General features: G+C 31.7%; 2 protein-coding genes across 4 annotated transcripts in view; one reads left to right on the forward strand and one right to left on the reverse strand.

Moving 5' to 3' along the window:
• The window catches only part of LOC118187870 (uncharacterized), a 58,027-nt gene extending 50,001 nt beyond the window's left edge, over positions 1–8,026 (reverse strand). The window contains exons 1-2 of one of the 3 annotated variants that reach the window (XM_035358156.2): positions 7,848–8,026; positions 112–227 (exon numbers count right to left, since the gene is read on the reverse strand). In XM_035358156.2, coding sequence (XP_035214047.1) covers positions 112–227; positions 7,848–7,962 — 231 coding nt within the window. In that variant the 5' untranslated portion in view covers positions 7,963–8,026. Of the gene's footprint in view, positions 1–85; positions 228–7,847 lie in introns of those variants that run through there. The other 2 variants (XM_085815015.1, XM_085815016.1) reach the window with 2 other exon arrangements.
• Positions 8,027–10,056: 2,030 nt separating this feature from the next.
• Positions 10,057–22,401, forward strand: part of mRpS22 (mitochondrial ribosomal protein S22) — a 107,473-nt gene continuing 95,128 nt past the window's right edge. Inside the window, exon 1 of the mRNA XM_085815017.1 lies at positions 10,057–10,213. Within this exon, the coding sequence (XP_085671143.1) occupies positions 10,120–10,213 (94 nt within the window). The 5' untranslated portion in view covers positions 10,057–10,119. The remainder of the gene's footprint in view (positions 10,214–22,401) is intronic.

Genomic DNA, 22,401 nt, shown 5'->3' on the forward strand with positions numbered 1-22,401 from the left:
ACACAGTATACATGAGTAAAGAATCAACATAAGCTTTCATTAAGAGAGCATATAAGTCTCTGTAAACATATAAATTAAAACTTACAAGGTGCTTTTTAAAAGGATTCTTACATTGCATATGTTTTCATGCATAACTTTTTCGGAAGGAAGAATTGCTTCAAGAGGAATCAATGCTTTTATATCTTCAGCTATAGTTCGAAGATCAAAATATGCCTCCTTGTATTCATCTAGGAATAAAAAAAATTATTTGGGCAAATTTTTCTTAAAGTATTCAGGACAGTGAATTTAAAAGTTAAAAAATCATTATGAATATGCTATATAAATTTACATATCTGAAATTTTCTAATTATTAACAATCCTGACTTGTATTTTTTGGGCATTCACCAGTGATATTTCACTTACATTTATCTATTTATCACTATATATATATAATGTTGTATGATCTTAAATTCATTTAGTTGGGAAATTCTGTAAATTATATTTTGTTGTATTATTATTTAAATACTTAGCTCCTAAAATGAAGAAAAATAGTAACCAAAATTGAAGATCAAAAGAAAAAAATGTACATGAATTTTACAGGGAATATGATTAATAGATTTTTTTTAAAAGATCATTGACATGTGGATTTATATTTAATAACTTTCACTTTATTTTGTTTTGCTGTTTCATTTTCATTATTCACTGGGTGTAAAAATGTAAATGTTAGTCATAAAGAATATCAAATAAATAAAGTAAATGTTAAAATATATCTAAAAATACCTTTATTGTAAAAAAAATGAATTTTATTAACAATTACCAAGCTTATTTGTAAGCAGATATTTATCATTTCCTTCCAAATCAATATTAGCCACAGGTTCTGCATCTTATAACAGATGCAAAATCAGAATTTCTTAAACTTTATTTTCACAATTTCCTAATACACCATCCACTAAGCTATTAACAATGAAACATTCTTATATTAATAAAATGCTGAAAAAACAAACCCTTAGATTCTATACCTAAAGCACAAGAAATTGAAGGGAAGATGCAGTTTTTAAAACATATTAAATAAACATATTTTAAAACACACATTATATAAAGACAGTTAAATATTTTGATACTATCCTGTTTCACCAAACTATTCCTGATACCAGTGATGCTTAATCAATTGTAGAAATCCTAACATGATTCAAGAGTTTAATTTCACACAATTCACAAGTTCAGTTTCTTTTTCATTTGTGAACTTTTTGCAAGATATAAATATTTACTTATAAGATTTTCTTTTCTCCCCCCCCCCATGCTTATCATGGATTTCACAGTTTGGGAATTCTTCATAGATGAATGTGACTGATGTATTTTAAACAAGAGGCATCATAAAAAATAAACAGTTGTGCTTGAAAGATCAAGAAACGAAACTGAGTTTTGAACAAAACGCCATGAAATGGCATCACATGAGAGGATCTTGCAATGAGAAAAAAGGATTTAGATAGCAAAATTGGTTTGATGGTTCCAAAATCCCTTTTCTCACAATCGTGAAGTTCATATATTTCTGATGTCAGAAGATGACTTCAATTGAATTTCGCAAATTACAACTTAAGATGAAACAAAATATGACTATTGATTGGAACAGTTACATGCGGGAGATTTGCCAAGCAACTTTAACAGCCCACCTAACATTTAAGATCACGGAAAGCGACAAGGTTGTCAAAGTAGACAAAAGCCTTTTCACTAGAAAAAAGAGCAGATTCTTCCAAAACAATGGATTTTTCAGTATACAGTCAAAGTCGTTAATCTGGACTCGTCGGGACTTCGGTGATTCCGGATTATAGATCATCAGTTTAAATCTGGTAAGATGGCATGCAGAAATTATAAAATTAAAAATATGAAACCGTAATTTATGAAATAAAGAACAATTATGATCTAAAGGGTATCAAAATTTACAAAAAAGAAAAAGCTTAATAGCTAATATAAAGCTTAATAGCTGTGTCAAGAATACCGACTAATTTGTCAATTGAAATTTTTTCGTTTTCAATAACCTCTATTACTTTCTTCGCTATCGGAAGCGAATTATAATGACGAGGAATTTGATTTAAATCATATCAAAGATGGAGTACATCGAGATGAAATACTACATTTAATAAGGAATTACAAGCCAAATAAAATAAAAACATCTGCCCTGAAGATAAGGATAGTGCTGACAGATCAACTTCCAATTCATAGCGCGGCGCCGCGGCATTAAAGATAAACAAAGTTTAGATAAACAAAGGATATGCCTTTATCCATTTTTTGTAGCAATTCCACTTTTTGTTTAATGAACTTTGAAACATACTTTCGCTTTGTACATCATTTACATATTAATAAATATATATCAGAAATTCTGTTTGACATAATCGAAAGTTCAAGCTTACTTTTATAAAATTGCTCGGTTGATCTTTACATTATGGTAACTTGGCGATTTTTTGGCGAAAATTTGGCAACCAACTCTCCTACAGCAAACCTCTATTTTTTTTTTCCCCGCCGCCATTTTGTCTTCACCAAGTAAAGACATGTTTCTTTTCTTTTTATCTACTGAACACTTCTTCCAACAATCTAGTAGCCGAATTACACTTATGCTAGAAATTTTATCAAACAAAACTGCTTAATCATGACAAATATTCACTGCAAAATTGGGAAAAAGTGCACAATACCATACTCCTTACGCGTTTTTCGAAATAACACATACACATAAACCATGTACACGCCGACTTATTTTTACTTAAAAAAACATCCCAGAATTGCACAAAAATGGCATTGCATACACTCTTCACTATATCCATGTACACTGCTTTTTTCTCATAAAGTAGAAAAATTTCACGAAAATACATGACAATTTTATCAATCTTTAAACCCGGTAAAAAGAACATATATGAAATTACCTGATCGCGAAAAAGTATTTACCCTTTCCAAATATGAACATTTCCACATATAAAATAAATAAAATATCCAAAAACTTTTACCTCTAAATCATCTATTACATTATACACGTCACCAACGAATTCATACCGCAAGCATTACAAATACTTAGTATCAAATATTTAAATTATTTCCATGCACGTTTACTTCAACTTAAACGTATACCAAATTCCTACAAACATAAAATTCACAAAATAACTATCATTTAATTAAAATATAATTAAATTCAAAAACACTACTTAAAATATAAATGAGCACATACATTAAATTAATAAAAATTACCTTACAATCCTAATTACTTTAAACTAAATCATTGCTAATAACAATTTTCCCAATAATACCAAATTCCTTTACTTCCACCTTACATTTAGAACAATGCATAAAAATAATATCCAGAAATAATTAAAAATACTAACTTACCTAATCTTCTTCAGAATCTTGATTACGTGTCCGATAAACTTTTCTTTAGTTACGGCCATGGGATCCAAAAATTCACGAACACTGTTTCACACAACACAGAATAAACCAAATACAAAATTTCCAGATTTTTTCCCGATTTCCCCCCTTTTCCGATTAAAGAACCGTAATTCGTCCATTAATATCACATGACATATCCCATGATCTCTCATTTCCCTCACACAAAATAATGCGTAATTGGAACTGAGTACTGCTCACATTATTACCAAAGTCCCAGGTAGTAACCTTTATCGCCTCCAAAATGTCACCAAACTACCAGTTACCATATTGTAAAGATCAACCAATTGCTCTAACAGTCTGCAAAAAATAATAAGCCGGATCTAATTTGAAGATTAAGGAACAACTCAATCTGCAACATTAACTGAAATAGATAATTAAATAATTTTAGCTTAGCTTATACCGTTCGTTATACATTAAACACGCATTCGTAAACGTATTTTGCGCACGCGCACAAGCATATTCTCAGCCGTAAAGGCCTTACGTGCATGTGTCGACACGGCGCATGCACAGAAAGTTTGAAGCTTTGAGGTCCGGATTATAGATCATTCTGGATTATGGGTGTCCGAATTAACAACTTTTCACTGTATTGTGCAGAGAGTCCAATGAATGCTTTACAGTTGCATTGGAATGTTTGGTCAGCTTTCCTAAGTGAACAGTGTTTATATTGATGTTCTCTTCTTCCCTTCAAAGACTCTAAGTAAAATTTTGAAATTAACAAGTTACATAGTATTTTTATCTGTTCAGGAACAGCTGGTTATTTAGATCTTTAGCAACTGCATACACAAGCTCACAAGTTTTACCATATTTTGCAGAAAACATGGTTTCAATCACTTCAGAAAAAGAGATATCTTTCTACATGTTGATGAGATTTCATTTTTTTCTTTGCCAGGGACTAATCTTATGTCACATCTTTATTATAATATTCAATTACGAAAGCAACAAATTTTAAAAAGGTTGAAATGATTCTGATGGTAAAGACTCATTAGGAATTTGATAGAGAAATACATGGAGTCATTGGAAAAGAGGATGGGGCGTCTGTTCAAAGGAGCACCCATAATATGCATAAATACGTCATTCAAAGCAAACAAACTGAAAAATGCCATAAACATTAAAATTCATAATTTTTTTACCCAAATATTTTTTCACACCACACTTTGGCTCTTTGTGAATTCTTTATGAAAGAATCACACTGAGTTTTACAATATAATAGTTGATAAATAATAAATTTGCCATTACATTCTTTCAAGAAGGAGGAATTACTGACAGTGAAAAACTTTTAGTAACCACAAGATGAAGTTATATTTTACTGCTAAAACAGAACCAAAATGGTACTGAAATATGCACAATTTGTTGTCATATACAACAAATATTTATACTTGATGACAACCAATTAATTTTAATGAAAAATTCTAAAGTATCAATTCTTGCTAAAGTAAAGTATCAGGTAAATAGCAAATTTGGCAATTTAATTGTTAGATAATAATTTTAATCTCATAACCTTATTTCCTTCTTTGTAAGGTAATCATTTTATTCTGGCAACATTATTATTATTATTATTTTGATAACCAGAATCAATGGGATTATGGGATATTTCTCTCTTGGTTACCTGCCATCTGTTCCTCAGCACTATTTGTAAGTTTTAAAACTGTACATTTTTAAACGGCAAAAGTAGAAATCGTCGTTTTACTTTCATTAACTGGCTGTATCAGCTGTTCTTGGATAATTGTGATTTTTAGTTATGTTTAGTCCCTCCTTTTTTTACAATTTGGAATGAAAAGGGAAAATATCTGCGTTACAGTAGTGCATGAAAATGGATTTAATTGCGAAGGTTGAAAGCTGAGTGCACAGTGATGAAATAGCTTTGGTAGATAGCCTGTGCACAATTCTGAAGTTGTACAGCATATTGAGTTTTTGTTATTATCTGAATTTTTTTAAGCAAATCATATAGCTGCGTACATAAAGATAACAACACAAAAATATTCCAAAATGATTTTACAAAAAATTAGTTTTATTTTTTAATACATCAAATAACTCTTGTTTAAAATTTGTATTATAAATTATTAAAATGTACGGGTGTACTTTCTTTTGATATGTTGAAAACGTTTTCTGACTTAAGATAAATATCGATAGTTTGGTAATCTTTTTTAAAAAGTCAGCAAAAATTTTTTATAAAAGTATCAATAAGTAACTTTTATCAAAAAACTGGATGCCTTCATGACAGACTTTCCAAAAAAACCCAGCTTTGTAGCCTTATTTATACTACAGATGAGAAAAAAAACACATCTCCCATGCAAATAGGCAATCTCACTTGTAACAAAGTTTTGGATGAAACAGCTCATGCTGAAGGATTTTACTCAGTTGCACTCTGAGACACTTTTCACAATAAAATTTATCAACACACAAAGAATTTCGCATGCCCGGAAAAAAAAAAGGTTGATCTTTACAATATGGTAACTGGTAGTTTGGCGACATTTTGGAGGCGATAAAGGTTACTACCTGGGACTTTGGTAATAATGTGAGCAGTACTCAGTTCCGATTACGGATTATTTTGTGTGAGGGAAATGAGAGATCATGGGATATGTCATGTGATATTAATGGACGAATTACGGTTCTTGAATCGGAAAAGGGGGGAAATCGGGAAAAAATCTGGAAATTTTGTATTTGGTTTATTCTGTGTTGTGTGAAACAGTGTTCGTGAATTTTTGGATCCCATGGCCGTAACTAAAGAAAAGTTTATCGGACACGTAATCAAGATTCTGAAGAAGATTAGGTAAGTTAGTATTTTTAATTATTTGAGGATATTATTTTTATGCATTGTTCTAAATGTAAGGTGGAAAGGAATTTTGTATTATTGGGAAAATTGTTATTAGCAATGATTTAGTTTAAAGTAATTAGGATTGTAAGGTAATTTTTATTAATTTAATGTATGTGCTCATTTATATTTTAAGTAGTGTTTTTGAATTTAATTATATTTTAATGAAATGATAGTTATTTTGTGAATTTTATGTTTGTAGGAATTTGGTATACGTTTAAGTTGAAATAAACGTGCATGGAAATAACTTAAATATTTGATATTAAGTATTCGTAATGCTTGCGGTATGAATTCGTTGGTGACGTGTATAATGTAATAGATGATTTAGAGGTAAAAGTTTTTGGATATTTTATTTATTTTATATGTGGAAATGTTCATATTTGTAAAAGGTAAATACTTTTTCGCGATCAGGTAATTTCATATATGTTCTTTTAACCGGGTTTAAAGATTGAGAAAATTGCCATGTATTTTTGTGAAATTTTTCTAATTTATGAGAAAAAAGCAGTGTACATGGATATAGTGAAGAGTGTGCGCAATGCCATTTTTGTGCAATTGTGGGATGTTTTTTTAAGTAAAAATAAGTCGACGTGTACATGGTTTAGTGATATTTTAATTAAATGATAGTTATTTTGTGAATTTTATGTTTGTAGGAATTTAGTATAGGTTTAAGTTGAAATAAACGTGCATAGAAATAATTTAAATATTTGACACTAAGTATTTGTAATTCTTGCGGTATGAATTCGTTCGTGACGTTTATAATATAATAGATAATTGAGAGGTAAAAGTTTTTGGATATTTTACTTATTTTATATGTGGAAATGTTCATATTTGGAAAGGGTATATACTTTTTCGCGATCAGGTAATTTCATATATGTTCTTTTTACCGGGTTTAAAGATTGATAAAATTGTCATGTATTTTTGAGAAATTTTTCTAATTTATGACAAAAAAGCAGTGTACATGGATATACTGAAGAATGTGCGCAATGCCATTTTTGTGCAATTCTGGGATGTTTTTTTAAGTAAAAATAAGTCGCCGTGTATATGGTTTATGTGTATGTGTTATTTTGAAAAACGTGTAAAGAGTATGGTATTGTGCACAATTTTGCAGTGAATATTTGTCATGATTAAGCAGTTTTGTTTGATAAAATTTCTAGCATAAGTGTAATTCGGCTACTAGATTGTTGGAAGAAGTGTTCAGTAGATAAAAAGAAAAGAAACATGTCTTTACTTCGTTAAGACAAAATGGCGGCGGGGAAAAAAAAATAGAGGGTTGCTGTAGGAGAGTTGGTTGCCAAATTTTCGCCAAGTTACCATAATGTAAAGATCAACCAAAAATTATTGTCGAACACTAATATGTGCTTGTAGTTTTTATGGATACTTTCCATAAGACATATCCGATTAATTTCGTGGTACCTTCTTCTTCCATTTCACATTAAAATGTCATTTTTAAAATTTATTATTTATTTTTATTTTTTTCAAATATAAAAAATAAAAAAATAAATAATGGCCGGTTATTTCTGTAAGACAATGTAAATATGAATGCAAACTCGTTATGTCAGTTAGCAATGCATAGTATTTATCTAGCTAAATTACTGAAATTATTGAGAAGAATGAAAGAATAACTTACGCGTAGCACCTATGGAAAATTGTTCTTTACACCATGACAAGAATTTCGAACGATCCTCTTCACTTAGAGAATTTACTATTAAACAAAATGAATTTTGAGCAGCCTGCAAAGACATTTTTCGCGTCAAAATACAAAATCAAAACAGTACACATGTGCTATCAGACAGACAGACAGACAAAGTAGACAGATATCTTGTTTTGCACCCGCTAAGTCTTTCTGCACCGATGGGCGAAAAATCAAGCATAGGTGCGAAGGAAAGGTATATAGAAAGAGGGGCAATTTCGTATTTGAGGAGAGTAAAAAGGAACTTCGTACATCTTGTACGAGTTCAAAAGGCCAGGAAGAAAAGATGGGACAAAATAAAATTTAAAATAAATGGCCCAAAAATAATAGAGGGAAAAAGAAAAAAAAAAAAAAAAAAAAAGGCCGATAGAAAGAAAAGGAAAAGAAGTAGAAAATATCCTAAAATACGATTGTGTCCATGAGTGTAGTTAAAAGGAGAAGAAACTGTCTTCATTTACAATAAATAGTGTCTCACAGGTGTGTTTGTGTAGTGAGTGTGTTTGGTAATGGTGAATAGATGTGTTACTGGGGAAAAAACAAATATTGACGGTGGTAAAATGCTTCGTATCAAGGTATTTAGCACGGAATATAAAGTAATATGTACGCTTGCATCCTGAGATATCAACAAAGGTCATCAAACAAAAGTATATATTAATTTAACCAAAGTAACTTATGCTACTTTCATTCTCAACATTTTCATACATTTTTCAAAAAGCAGCGGCAGACTAACAACATAGAACCATATACAATACAAGACCACAACCGCATACACCCAAAAAAATAAATAAATAAATAAAATAAAATATATATATATATATTTATGTGTGTAAATTACTGAGTATATGTATGAAAAACACAAATTAAACAGTATTTATTAATTTAACTATCATAATTTATTACAGGATTAATTATTTTACTATCATAATTTATTACTAGTTAAATAATGTTAATATAACACAATGAGGCACACTGTTATTTATATAAGCTCATAGTTCTAGAAATTCATTTAAGGCGGTGAAGAATAAACCATCCCTTACATATGGACATTTAACAGATAGCAAAGAACAGTATGAGAAAAAATCGGTGAGGTATAATATTATTTAAAGGCGAAACTATATTCAAGCGATCTAGAAAGAAAAGAGAATCCAGAAGATCCGAGAGGGAAATAGCGCGATGCCCAAATTATCCCTCTCATCCCCAAATTTTCCCTCTCTCGAGATTCCTTAAGGGTTTTGTAAGTGTTGACAGACGTGAACTGATAACGCTGGCGTCTGTTTCGAGTTGATACACAAAGGAAGCCACAAGCAATGGCAATTTCAAGTATTTTTTAATGCTTTAAACTGCTGAAAAATTAAGATTTATTGATTTAAAGGCACTTATTTATAGAAATTTGATTTAGTTTAGATGAAAGAAAAGTACTTATCTTAAAATTCCAGGCTTTTGGAGTATATCCTTACATTGTCCGCTGTTTTATTCTCGTCAACATCGGAGCCGAAATTCATTGGAATGATATAGGTTTTGTAGGGGAAAAATAAACATTTTTCAAAGAAATTTAATTGATAATCACCAAGAGGAAAGGAAAAATTTTCACTTTTTTACGGAGCGCAGCGATCGTGCTGCCGCTTGCCTCGGTGATCCCGTGCTATCAGACACCGATTTGGTGTCTGTGGAACAGAGAAATATATTTAAAGTTCCAAATAGCATTTATTGTTTATCTTTTCTGTAATAAAAACATAAAAAAATTATAAAGCAGTAACATAGATATAGTATGGGCAGTAATACACAAAATAAAACTGAATGGACATAAAAAAAAGAAAGATGTCAAATTTATATTAGTATTGAAAATATTAACAGTTTCTAAAGCTCTAAATTTCTATTTCTCTTCCATGTAAGTTTTAGACTCTTGTTGATTGTAAATACATAAATATCGTAAATAATAATACATTATTTCAGATTTAATTTATTAGAATAAAAATTCTTTAAAACTGTAAAAAGACTTATCGAAAGTAGGAATAAATTCGTTTATTATATTTTCCTAAAGAATTAAATTTGAAGATAATTCATAAATTTTAAAGCAAATATCAAAAAGTCTTTTATTTATTTATTTATTTTTAATTAAATATTTCTTACGGTTATGGCTTGACCAACTTTATAACCTCATGTGTAAACAAAGCGGTGTGTTGTGTATTTGTTAGCGCTCAATTTTGTGATGAAGTTTTATTTAGCTATTTGTAATATGTCAAAAAGATGTATTGCGTTTCGGAAATACTTCCCTACGTTTCCAGAATCGCTTAGTTATAAAAGTAAATATTTTATTACATGATTTAATGGAAATTTAATGTATAATTTTGCTAAAATTCAAACTTGTCCAGTTGCGTCTGTTTTTTATTGTTAAAAGACTGAAAATGTATTCTTATGTAAATATTTCTGCATTAAATAGGAAATTGCCATCTTAAAAAATTCGCTTGGTCTCTGCGGAGAAAACCTACTGCATGAACCCAGAATTTTATGCTGAGAGGCGCGTAAAATAGTTCTTTAAACGAATATAAAAACATTTGATCAGACTTTCGAATACTAAAAGAAATTGAAATGTTGCCATGTAGATTCCTATATATATATATATCATCTGTAAAGAAATTTAAGAAGAAAAACCTTAAAAGTTAAAATTTCAAATTTTATTTTAAAAGGACAAAAATTTCAGTAAAATTTCTAACTTGCATGCTCCTCCCAAATTCCATAAAACACCACTTAAATTCAGATATATAGCTAATGGAACTAAAAATTATAAAGACATGTTGACTTCTTATCTACACAGCAGCTTAAAAAGGTTAATGACTTGATTTTTAAATACGCTAAAAAAAGAACACAATTTTTGTTGGAGCATTAATAATAACTTAACAATTATTTCTACTATTAAAGAACTAGGAATTAAAGAAATTAATTGCTATGATTTTGAAAACTTGTATACTATTTTTCCCTTTTAAGAAATTTACAATAATCTATTGCAGAGTTTCTTAAACTGTGGTTCACAATCCCAGTTGGGGTCATGGGACCTGCAGTAGAGAGCACCAAAATTTTTGCAATTTTGATATTTCTTCAAGCTATTATAATTTTGCAAGTACCAAATATTTTTACATAATGCGCCTTAAAATAAAGAAAAAAAATGGAATGTTTTGACGCATTTTTTTTTTTTTTTTTTTATAATAGCAACATTGATTTTACTTTAAAAACTAAAGTTGATGACCTAAAACTGCAATAGCATTACAAGTGAAAATATTGACGGTTTCACTCACGCGTGTGTTGGATTTGCGCAATGCTTATCAGGTTCCACAAAATTTTCATAAATATAGGGTCCCTACACCAAAAAGTTTAAGAAAACCTCATCTGTTACAACTTCCAAATTTATTTCCAGAGATGCTTTTAGTATTTACAGTAGATAAATGGCAAACATACCTTAATTGCACACTTTTTAACAATTATATTAAATTCAATAACACCATTTTTAAACAAAAAAATGGCATTCCTATGGGTACAAACTTCTTGACACAACATACTGACCTCTGCTTGTTTACTAAAGATTTCCAGTTTCAATAGTCTCATAACCAAACAAGTTGAAAACTTTTTCTAAATATCTAGATACATTGATGGTATAATTAATTTTAATAGTTATGTTTCTATAGAAAAATTCCCAATCTACCTTTGTTCCCTAAAAATTGATAAAGCCAGTAAATATCAACAAGGAATGGATTATCTTGATTTACATATCATTACCCCCCCCCAAAAAAAATTAAACTATATGATAAAAGAAGAATTTTGATGCAATTGTTGTTCTTGTGACTTATCTCTCTTGTCTGACAGTAACATCAAAACAAGTCCACGAAAGTTGTGACAGGGAGAGCAAGATTGAGCTTTAGAGCCTTGAGCACCGTACAGGTGACAGTACGACTTAACTCAGTTCTGTCCCAGTTTGAAGGAAAGCATCCTGGGTAGCAGGTCCAAGAATCTCCCACCTCTTTTCTCTTACCACCAATCCCTTGAGAGGACTTTCAACCCACCATGTATTTAGAGTGCTCCCATGCCCTCAAAGACACTTTACATTTACAAACATCCATGCCTTCACCGCGATTCGAATCCAGGCCCTTAGGTATTGGAGTATGTTCCTCTAACTGCCATACTATCAGGCCAGCTTAATACAATTAAACTTATTAGGGCGGGGAACGTTGCGGCATGCAATGAACTGGAAGTTGATCTGTCAGCACTATCCTTATCTTCAGGGCAGATGTTTTTATTTTATTTCAATTATAATTCATTACTAAATGTAGTATTTCATCTCAGTGTACTCCATCTTTTATATGATTTAAATCAAATTTCTCGTCATTATAAATATCACGAATACACATCAAATAGTTTTCTGGTTGCAATTTTCTAATTTCCACTATGCATAATGTATGCTTTACGCATGCACGTGTTGAAAGAAATGTTTAATAAAGTAAATAAATAAATATTAAGCCTTTTTTTTTGTAAATTTTGATACCCTTTAGATCATAATTGCTCTTTATTTCATAAATTATGGTTTCGTATTTTTAATTTTATAATTTCTGCATGCCGTCTTACTAGAGTTAAATTGATGATCTATAATCAGGAAAAACCGATAATCTGGAATCGTCGAAGTCCCAACGAGTCGGGATTAAAGACTTTTGACTGTATTAATATAGTTGAGAAATAGCCTTTCTTTGACTCCAATTTACTTTTAACTTTAGAATCTTTAAGTATATAGGTTCCTCCTTTTGGAGTCCCAAGTCAAAAAGTGGAAGTGGAAATTAATTGTAACTATTTATTATAATGTATTTATTTTATATATTAATTTGTTTCTGTATAATTCGCATTATGATCGAATAATCAATAGACATATTTTCTAAGTATAAATCAAAGAGGTAAACTAGGCAGGATTCTGGTACATAATTTGGAATGAACTTTGCAAGTTAAGAGGAATTGTGGTATATTATTTGTAGTTCGCAATATTCATAATATGTTATTCCATAGCGTTTAACTTTGTTCATATACAGAATCTCTTACTAGCATTTCCATGAAACCCAAGTCCAAAAATCAGTCCTGATATTCAACTTGAAATTGAATTTATTAATGTGAATGATTCTTATAATTCAATATAACATGTATTGCGTTGGTACGCTATAAACAGCGTGTCACTTTTCAAATTGTTGCCACCAAATAATTTTACCCTGTATTATTTTTAAAGAAATTAATTAAGGAAGAATCTGCATGTTTGAATGTATAGTTCTCACGATGTAAAAAACGACGGTACTTGCAACCTGTGCAATCACACCAGGAGGCAGTTTAAGGGACAGAAAAATTTTGGATTTAGAAGTACGATTGACATTACAAAATGGCAAAGTTAAAGGTGGATTGATTTTTTTTTCCCTCTGTTTTTTACACCAGATGTCTCCAAACTACGGCCCGAGGGCCACATCCGGCCCGCGGAGAGCTAGCATACTTGAAAACTCCTTTTAGAGAACATATTTTTTATAGCAAATTTAGTTTACTGAAATATTCTAATTTTATGTTAAATAATTATTAATATGACATCTACATTGATATGGTCATGGGCTAACTACTCATAACATTGTTGTAGACTTATTGTTATTGTTTTTGTGATAAGTTGGATAAAGAAACACAGAATTGTAATGAGTAAAGACATGTATAATATGCAGAAAATTTAACTTCAGTATATAATAACTAACAAATTATTGAAATGAATCCAACTAACATTTTATACATTTTAAATAAAAACATAACTTATAACAAGCATAATGACATATGAAATACTAATGAGATTTATGTAAATGAGATTTTCCACTGACAATAGTTTGTAGTTGTGGACTAATTTTACTTGTACCAATTATTAAAAGAGATTTAAGATGCTCATCAGTTAATTTAGATCTGTAAACATTTTTTGTGTACTTCATTTTGGAGAAGGTCTTCTCACACAAATAAGTAGTACCAAAAACAGAAAACAGCCCACGAGCAAATTTATGCAAATTATCAAATTGTGTCAGTGGAAGACTCTTATAAAATTCCAACAAAGATGAGTTTTGATATATGTTCTTAATTATATCACTGCACTGTAGATCAATCATTACCATTTGAAGTTCCGGGGCTAGGGTTTCAATGTCAGTATCAAAAGGATTCTGAAAAATCTTAATTTGATTCGCAATGGCATCAAAGTCCGAGAAACGAATATCAAAATTTATTTTCAAAGCACTCAAAGTTTCGATTGCAAAATCGATAGGAAACTCAGTCTCAGTGGTGTGGCTGAATATTTCACATGTTTTAAAATGTAAAAAACATTTACTTCGTAGTTGTGATTGAAACAGTATCAATTTCTTCCGGAATGATTTGATATTAGTGCATAAATCAGGAAGGTGCTGGTTTTCTCCTTGCAATCTCAAATTCAGTTCGTTCACATGTTTTGTCAAATCAACATAGAATGCTAACTTCCACAGCCATGCATTGTTTTGTAATTCAGTAAGAGGGCGATGCTTTTCATTCAAAAAAATTTCGATCACTGCTCGAAGTTCAAAAAAGCGCTGAAGGACTTTCCCACAACTAAGCCAACGTACAGCAGTATGATAAGGTAAGTCGTTTTCTCCAATCTCTTCAATAAATTGTCGGAATTGTCGGTGATTCAGCCCAAAAGATCTGATAAAATTAACAGTTCATATGACTGGTTTCAGGACTTCAGACATATCCAAACATTTTTCGCACAAAGACTGTTGATGAATGATACAATGTAAGACTAATGGTTTTGAACCACCGTCATTTTCTACAGCCTTTGACACAAGAGCGACCACTCCTTTATCTTTCCCACTCATGTTTTTGCCTTCATCAGTTGTAATACATTTCAAGTTTTTCCTTCGAAGGTTCTTTTGATTAATGGCCATTTCAACTCCTTTAAAAATATCTGTACCAGTAGTTGTGCCATGAATACTTCTTCATGCACTTCATAGCTTTTATCTACTCCTCGAATATAAATCAACACCTGAGCAGTATCTGACACATCCGTTGACTCATCCAAGGCCAAAGAAAAACACTCAACATGTCCATTTTTGTCGAACAGTTGAGAAGATATATTTTCAGCGATGTTTTCTACCCTTCGAGCCACAGTGTTTGCTGACATACTGACAGTTTTTAATAAATTTACCTTTTCAGGGCATATTTCTTCGGCTACTGCAATTATGCATTCTTTGATCATTTCTCCATCGGTGAATGGTTTTCCACGTTTTGCAATTTCAAGAGCCACACGAAAGCTGGCACGAGTTGCAGCCTCTTGTTCAGTTTTGAGTTTTATAAATGAAGATTGCTGCGATTTCAATCCGCGCTTCATAGCTTTGAATTTTTCTGTCCGCAAACTTCCTGTATATTTTGAGTAATTTTGAAAATGTTTTGTTTCATAATGACGTTTAATGTTATATTCTTTGAGAACGGCTATGCTTTCATTGCAAATCAAACATAGCGCCTTGTTACTGGACTCAATTATGAAATACTGAATGTCCCACTGATCTTTGAATTTTCTGCATTCACTATCAATTTTTCGCTTCTTTTCCATACTACTAAATCACACACAAAAGCAACAATTCAAATCAAAATACTGTTACAAAGATGTCTTAAACTTAAACACGAACAAACACGTTTTAAGGAGGTACGCACTATTTTATTTCACAACAGTGTCATAGGAACTGACTTCTGTACGTGCTATTAGCGCCATCTGTGCCATAGAAGGTACTACCTATTTCCGCTTGTGTCCACCATATGTCGTGTCACGTTACTCCTCATGGCTCGTACTCTACGACTAATCTAGAAATTACAGATAATGACATTAAAATTAATAATATGCAGTGTTGCCGTTTTGCGGACTTTAGTCCGATTTGCAGCCTTTTTTTAAACGTTGCGTACTTTTTCGGACTTTTTTTTTCATCAGTGGACTATTTCACTTTCTACCACCGGCAACAATGATAATATGGTTTTGGCCCGCGGAACTTACTGGAGTAATCAATATGGCCCTAAGACTGGAAAGTTTGGAGACCCCTGTTTTACACTAATAAGCTGGAGAGGGGAATCATTCCTAAGTATCAATTGCTAACTCCAGAATTTATGCTTTTCTTTCTTAAGGACACAAAATCACTGACGTAAGTAGAGCGGTTGTGGCATGAAAGGACTTTGCCCCCACCCACATGTCGAAATGTCGTTCTAGTCCAGGAAGCACAAAGAATTTATGACACCACATTTGGAAAGGAGAGATTTCCCGTTCGACTTAGGGGTCTTTGAATGACTTCAAGGTCCGAAAAAAAAGGGGGAAGTTTTACGACAGGCTAAGAATGTAAAGTTTCATTCAGATGCTCAAACATTAAGCAGCCAAATATTTCAGCTAATTTTCGGGGTAATTTGCTTTTTTTCATCAAATTTATCGAAATTCATTACTTTTTTTCACTCAACCGGGGAGGAAATGGAATAGATGAATATTTTTACTTGAAATAATGAGTAAATCAATATTTATCCAATTTTTCATATAAAAATTTTCAAAATAATCTCACATATAAAATGCAGGTTAGGAATTCTTTAAAATCCCTAATCGAGAATTAAATCTGAAAATGTAAAAATTCATATAAAACTTATTCTTCATATCTAGTGAGACCTGAAATAAAACAAAGCAACTTAGTAGCACTGCTTATTGAAACCTTAAAGTATATTAACTGGGTTACAACTCCTGGAACTCTACACGAAGCTCTAACTGCATGAGACAGAGCCCAGCTAGCTTTCAAAGCATGCCAACCGTGCCCACATCAGGTCTTTCAGTTTTGTTCTGATCAGCAGGTCTCACTCTAGGCAAGCAGGAACGGTCACAACAGCCAGTCTTTTGTTATAAATCATTTTGACTATGATTTTACTTTCCATTTTAACCTATGCCGCTTGACATAAAATCTACGTGTTATTTATTAAACCTCCAGATTGAGCAAGTATGTGACAAAATGAGACATTAAAAAAATCAGCACAAAACTAACTATTAGTAAAACATGAAAAAAATGTCACTTATCTTCTTTCAAATATGCCATAGTATTATAAGTGTAAAATATTTAATGCTATTTGATAAATTTCATAAAGTATATTTTATTTTCAAACTTATTAATAATTATGTTATGTTTAATAATAATGTAGCCCACTTGCGGATTTTTTTTTATTTTTGGATGGTATTACAAAAGTGAAGTTCAGGCATAAATAGTATTTTTAATTGAATTTATTAATTTGCTATTTGCTCATAGGTCCTTAATTCTTTCATTAATGGTCCTTAAATGTACTTAATTTTCATGTGCAGAAATGTGTAGGAACCCTGATTAATTTAAATTGTATTTGTATAAGTTGTAAAGAATATTGTAAAATTTCTCTCAGTGTTTTTATCAGATCTATTGTATTAATACACTGAAGAGCTAAAACATTATAACCACCTACTCAGTATTGCATTGCACGACCTTTGGCTTGCAAAACAGTTGCAACTCGCTTTGGCAAGGATATCACAAGTACTTGGTAGATGACTGGAGACAGGTTGTACCAAATTTATAAGCAGCAGTCACACAAAATCGAGATATTCCAACATGATGGTGATTGAGCTCCATGGCATCCCAAATGGGCTTCATCAGGATAAGATCCAGCAAATTGGGTGACCAGGACAATAACTGGAATTCCTTATGCTCCGGGAACCACTCTAACACAATTCGAGTGTTGTGATGTAGGGCATTGTCCTGCTGGAGGATTCCATTTCCAGTTGGAAAGACAAATGCCATGTAAGGGCGCAACTGATTCACATTTATGTTCAGATAGTCTGCGCTTTTATGGTCTATTCTATCAGAGCTAAGGATCCCAGAGATGCCCATGAGAACATTCCCCTAAGCATAATACCTCCATCACCCATCTGTACCAGCTGTACAGGGGGTAGCAACTGTTCACCTGGAAGATTATGTACTCTTACAGAACCATCAACATGATAAATGAGAAATCACGATTTATCTCACCAGGCAACTGTCTTCTACTTATCCATGATCCAGTTTCGATCTTCTCGGGCCTACTGTAGGCATATCACATCTGGCGATATCTGAATCCAATTCCAATAACAGAACAGTACCCAAGCAAGAATAATAAAAGCACAATGCATAATAAATATAATACTATATATGTAACTTAATTATGTAGATTAATTATACCTTTGCAGATACTCCAGGAGAAATATTAGTGAAAACTAATTTACAATCTAAAAGACCTTGAAGTTCTTGATCCTTCGATAAGACTTCATCAACTGGTTCAGGAACAATTCAGCAACTGGTTCAATAGTTCTATCATGGCTGGCATCTGTAACTCTAATTTAGCTTTTTTAGGGAGCTATATTCTGCAACTGAAATATTCCACGGTAATCTAGTTTAAACATTATAAAAATATATAAGTTTTCTTTTCTGGGAAGGAAGAAAGGAAGTGATTTTCATAAACTGTGATAAAATATTATGCACTATATATTAGTTAAAATGGTTAATCTTTGGATCATGGTAACATGGCGATTTTTTCGCGAAAATTTGGCAACCAACCCTGCTACAGCAACCTGCTAGTTTTGTTTTGGACGCCATTTTGTTTTCACAAAGTAAAGACTTGTTTTCTTTTTCTTTACTCAACATTTTTTCCAACAATCTGCTAGCCGAATTATGCTTATACTAGAACTTTTATGGAACGAAAGTGCTTAATCATGACGAAGATTAGGTGCGAAATTGGGAGAAAGTGCAGAATCGCAAACTGCTTGCCGCGATTTTAAGAATTGCACATACACGGTATCATCCATGTACACGTCGACCTATTTTCACTTAAAAAAACATCCCAGAATTGCACAAAAATGGCATTGCGCACACTCTTGACTTTATCCATGTACACTACTGAAGTCCTAGCTAGTAACTTTTATCGCCTTACCAAAATGTCGCCAAACTACCTGTTACCATATTCCAAAGATTAGTCATTAAAATATTCATATTTATTAATGTCAAAATCATATTAATTTTTTTACTTCATCATAATAAATTCCAGGATCAAATATGCAGCAGTAAGCAAAAACAGGTAGCACTTCATTCACTGAGGTTATACCAAGGATGGCATTCATAATTAACATGAAATCATAGTTAGCTGAAGGCATAAAAAACACAGCAGAGAGGTATACCCACACTATAATGAAAAGTAAAATACTATAAACAATTAACTTTTATTTTCAAGCAGTTTAATCTGGAGAATTTATTTATTCATTTGAAGATAAATCAACATTCGTAGTTGTCTCTCTATTACTTGGGCACATTTCTTTTCTCAGTGTTTCCTCCTATCTCTGTTTTTTCTTCATACTATGATGTAAAAACCACTTATTTTTATTTGCATCATTCTTGTATTTCAATAGGAATCAGTGTGAAACAGAGGATTAATGGCTGTACCTTTGATTTATTTTTAAGATTCAGTAGTTTATTTTTAGTGAATGATCTAACAGTATTTATGTATTTTGGATTACATAGAATTTAGAATGTTTCCTCCTGTCTCTGTTTCTTCTTCATACTCTGATGCACATACCATTGTTTTTATTTGCATCATTCTTGTATTTCAATAAGAATCAATGTGAAATAGAGAATTAATGACTGTACCTTTGATTTACTTTTAAGATTCAGCAATTTATTTTTAATGAATGATATAACAATTTTTATGTATTTTGGATTACATAATTTCTCCCCCCCCCCCTCCGGTTATTTCAGAAACCATTCTGGGTATTTTCTGACTATACACACCCCATAAAAAGTTGCAAATTTATGGTTCCCTTGTCAAAATCATATGTTTAGCCATTTTTGCATTGCACAGGTACTGTTCACTTCATAAATGAAAACAAAAAGGACCATTTTATAAGGAAAAAAATTATAAGCAAAAAAAAAAAAAAAAACTACACTGAAGAGCCAAAACCGAAACATTACAACCCACCTACTCAGTAATGCATGCATGACCTTTGACCTGAAAAACAACTGCAGCTTGCCTTGAAATGGATGCCACAAGTTCTTGATAGATGGAGACAGTTTATACCAAATGTCTGAGCAGAGGTCATGCAAAGTCCAGATATTCCGACATGGTAGTGTTTGAGTTCTCAGCTGCCGCTCCACGAGATCTTAAATGTCTTCTATCGGGTTAAGATCCAGGGAGTTAGGTGAACAGGACATTAAATGGAATTCATTCATCCTCCTTGAACCATTGCAACGCAATTCGAGTCTTGTGATGTGGGGCATTATCCTGCTGGAAGATTTCATTTCCAATCGGGAAGGCAGAGGCCATGTAAGGGTGCAACTGATCTGCAGTTATGCTCAGATAGTCTACATCTTTCATGATCTGTTGCTCTATTACAACTAAGGGCCACAGAGCCACCCATGAGCACATCTCCCAAATCATAATACTGCTGCCACCAGCTTGCATATGACCTGCTATACAGGGGGAGGGGGAGCAACTGTTTGTTCAGAAGGTGGTGTTGCCGTGACACAAAAATCAACATGATGAATGAGGAATCATGATTCATCTGACCAGGCAACTGTCTTCTACTTATCCACGGTCCAGTCTCGATGTTCCCGGGCCCACCAGGTGTCATTGACAATGACGTTTGGTCAACAAAGGCACACGAGTAGGACATCTGTCAGCTGAGCACTGTCTGGCGCCATTTTTGCTACACCAAGTGGGACACTTTCCAACATCATTTTTTTTATTATGCATGGATGTTCAATACCTTGCTGTCTACTGGTGGTTTCACCATCATTTATACACTTTGCATAAATACTAACAACGGCAGATCCTCAACAGCCTACTAGTCATGCAGTTTTGGAGATACTTGTGGCAGATTGTGAACAACCTACCAGTCATGCACTGTCGGAGATGCTCATTTTGAATCTTCTAGCCATTACAATTTGCCAGCTATCAAATTCACTTAGATCAATAGCCTTTCCCATCACTCACAAAAGTAAGTGCAAGAATGATTCCTTACCTTCTCCAGCAGCAGTTAAGTACCATTCTCACTTAATTGCATGCCCTCCATGTCATTCAGATAAGTTCATTAAAAAATGGGAAACTATTTTGATTTTTCAGTATATTTCTGTTTGAAAAATGAGTTTGATTTTATTATGGGGCACATTTTGAAGCTTTCATTCTTTTAATGTTCCTGACTTTCTTTTAAATTTGGTTTTAATATATGTTAAAGGTGGTTTCTTATAGAATTTCATTCGAATTTTTGCAAAATGCACATTGTAATTTAATCCTGTAAAATTCAAGCAAGAGCTCTGACTCTTGAAATCACCGAGATTTTGGGCGATCATAATTTACTGATTTTAGTGGTATTTATAGCTCCATCTTTGATTAAATACAAAGAGCTAAGTTTTGTATCAGTTTTTAATGGGAAAATGCATCTCCAGAAGCTATACTTTAGATGTCATTTGCTAACCTGAGAATGAACCAAGTGCAAAGCATCTGAAAGATACAAATGGAAAACAGGTATATGGCAAAAGTCAATGATCTGTCATGTTTGAAACTTTAGTCATGGCGAATTATCTGATGTGCCAGATTATCAGATTAAAATTGCATAATGCTGCAAATTTTTTGTTTCATCTTATTGAATATACTGAGGAATGTAAAAAAAATGTGCATAGTTACCTTTTAAACATATTTTAATACATCATATTAGTAAATAAATTTATCCATTTTTTAATTATATTTAATTGGTTTTTGTAATCAATTTTTGTAATTAAATTATCAATGTCAACAATATATAAAATCTATCCCAAAAAATTTTAGATGTCCATTTTCTTATAGATTTTACTCTTTTTTCAAAAAATTAAAGATAGCAATAAAGCTTTCTGTAGAATATGAATATTTATTATTTTTCCAATAATATATTAAAAATTTTTTTTAATAAATATCTCAAATTATTTAATTTTTCATTTGCTGTGAGGCCAGTGATCTTGGTTGAATCTTCTTTTTATCACTGTCCATTTTTTTTTTCTACATATGGATTCAACCTACTTTGAATTGTGACATTTTCACCTAAAGCTTCCAATAACTGTTTCATTTTTCTCATCTTATCACTTTTAATTTATTCAAGAATGTGATGAATAGATTATTTGAAGGAAGACTTTCAATTGTTTTCAGTAATTGAGTGATTAGCCATCTTTGATAGAATTTTACTTTATCCTCTTTCCATGATTTTCATTTAGTTTTTTATTGACTTGTGTTACTTAAATGTTTCCAAAACAACTGCAACTATGAAATCTTGGTATTGAATTAAACTTGGAAATCCATGATGCTGCAATTAGAGTTTAATTTTTGCATTTTAATAATTTTCTGTATTTATATTTAAAGTTTGGAATAACACAAGCCACTTTTG

This window comes from Stegodyphus dumicola, chromosome 4, assembly GCF_044657685.1.
Source record: "Stegodyphus dumicola isolate Sdum_Otavi_A_Nest chromosome 4, ASM4465768v1".
Taxonomy (NCBI): domain Eukaryota; kingdom Metazoa; phylum Arthropoda; class Arachnida; order Araneae; family Eresidae; genus Stegodyphus; species Stegodyphus dumicola.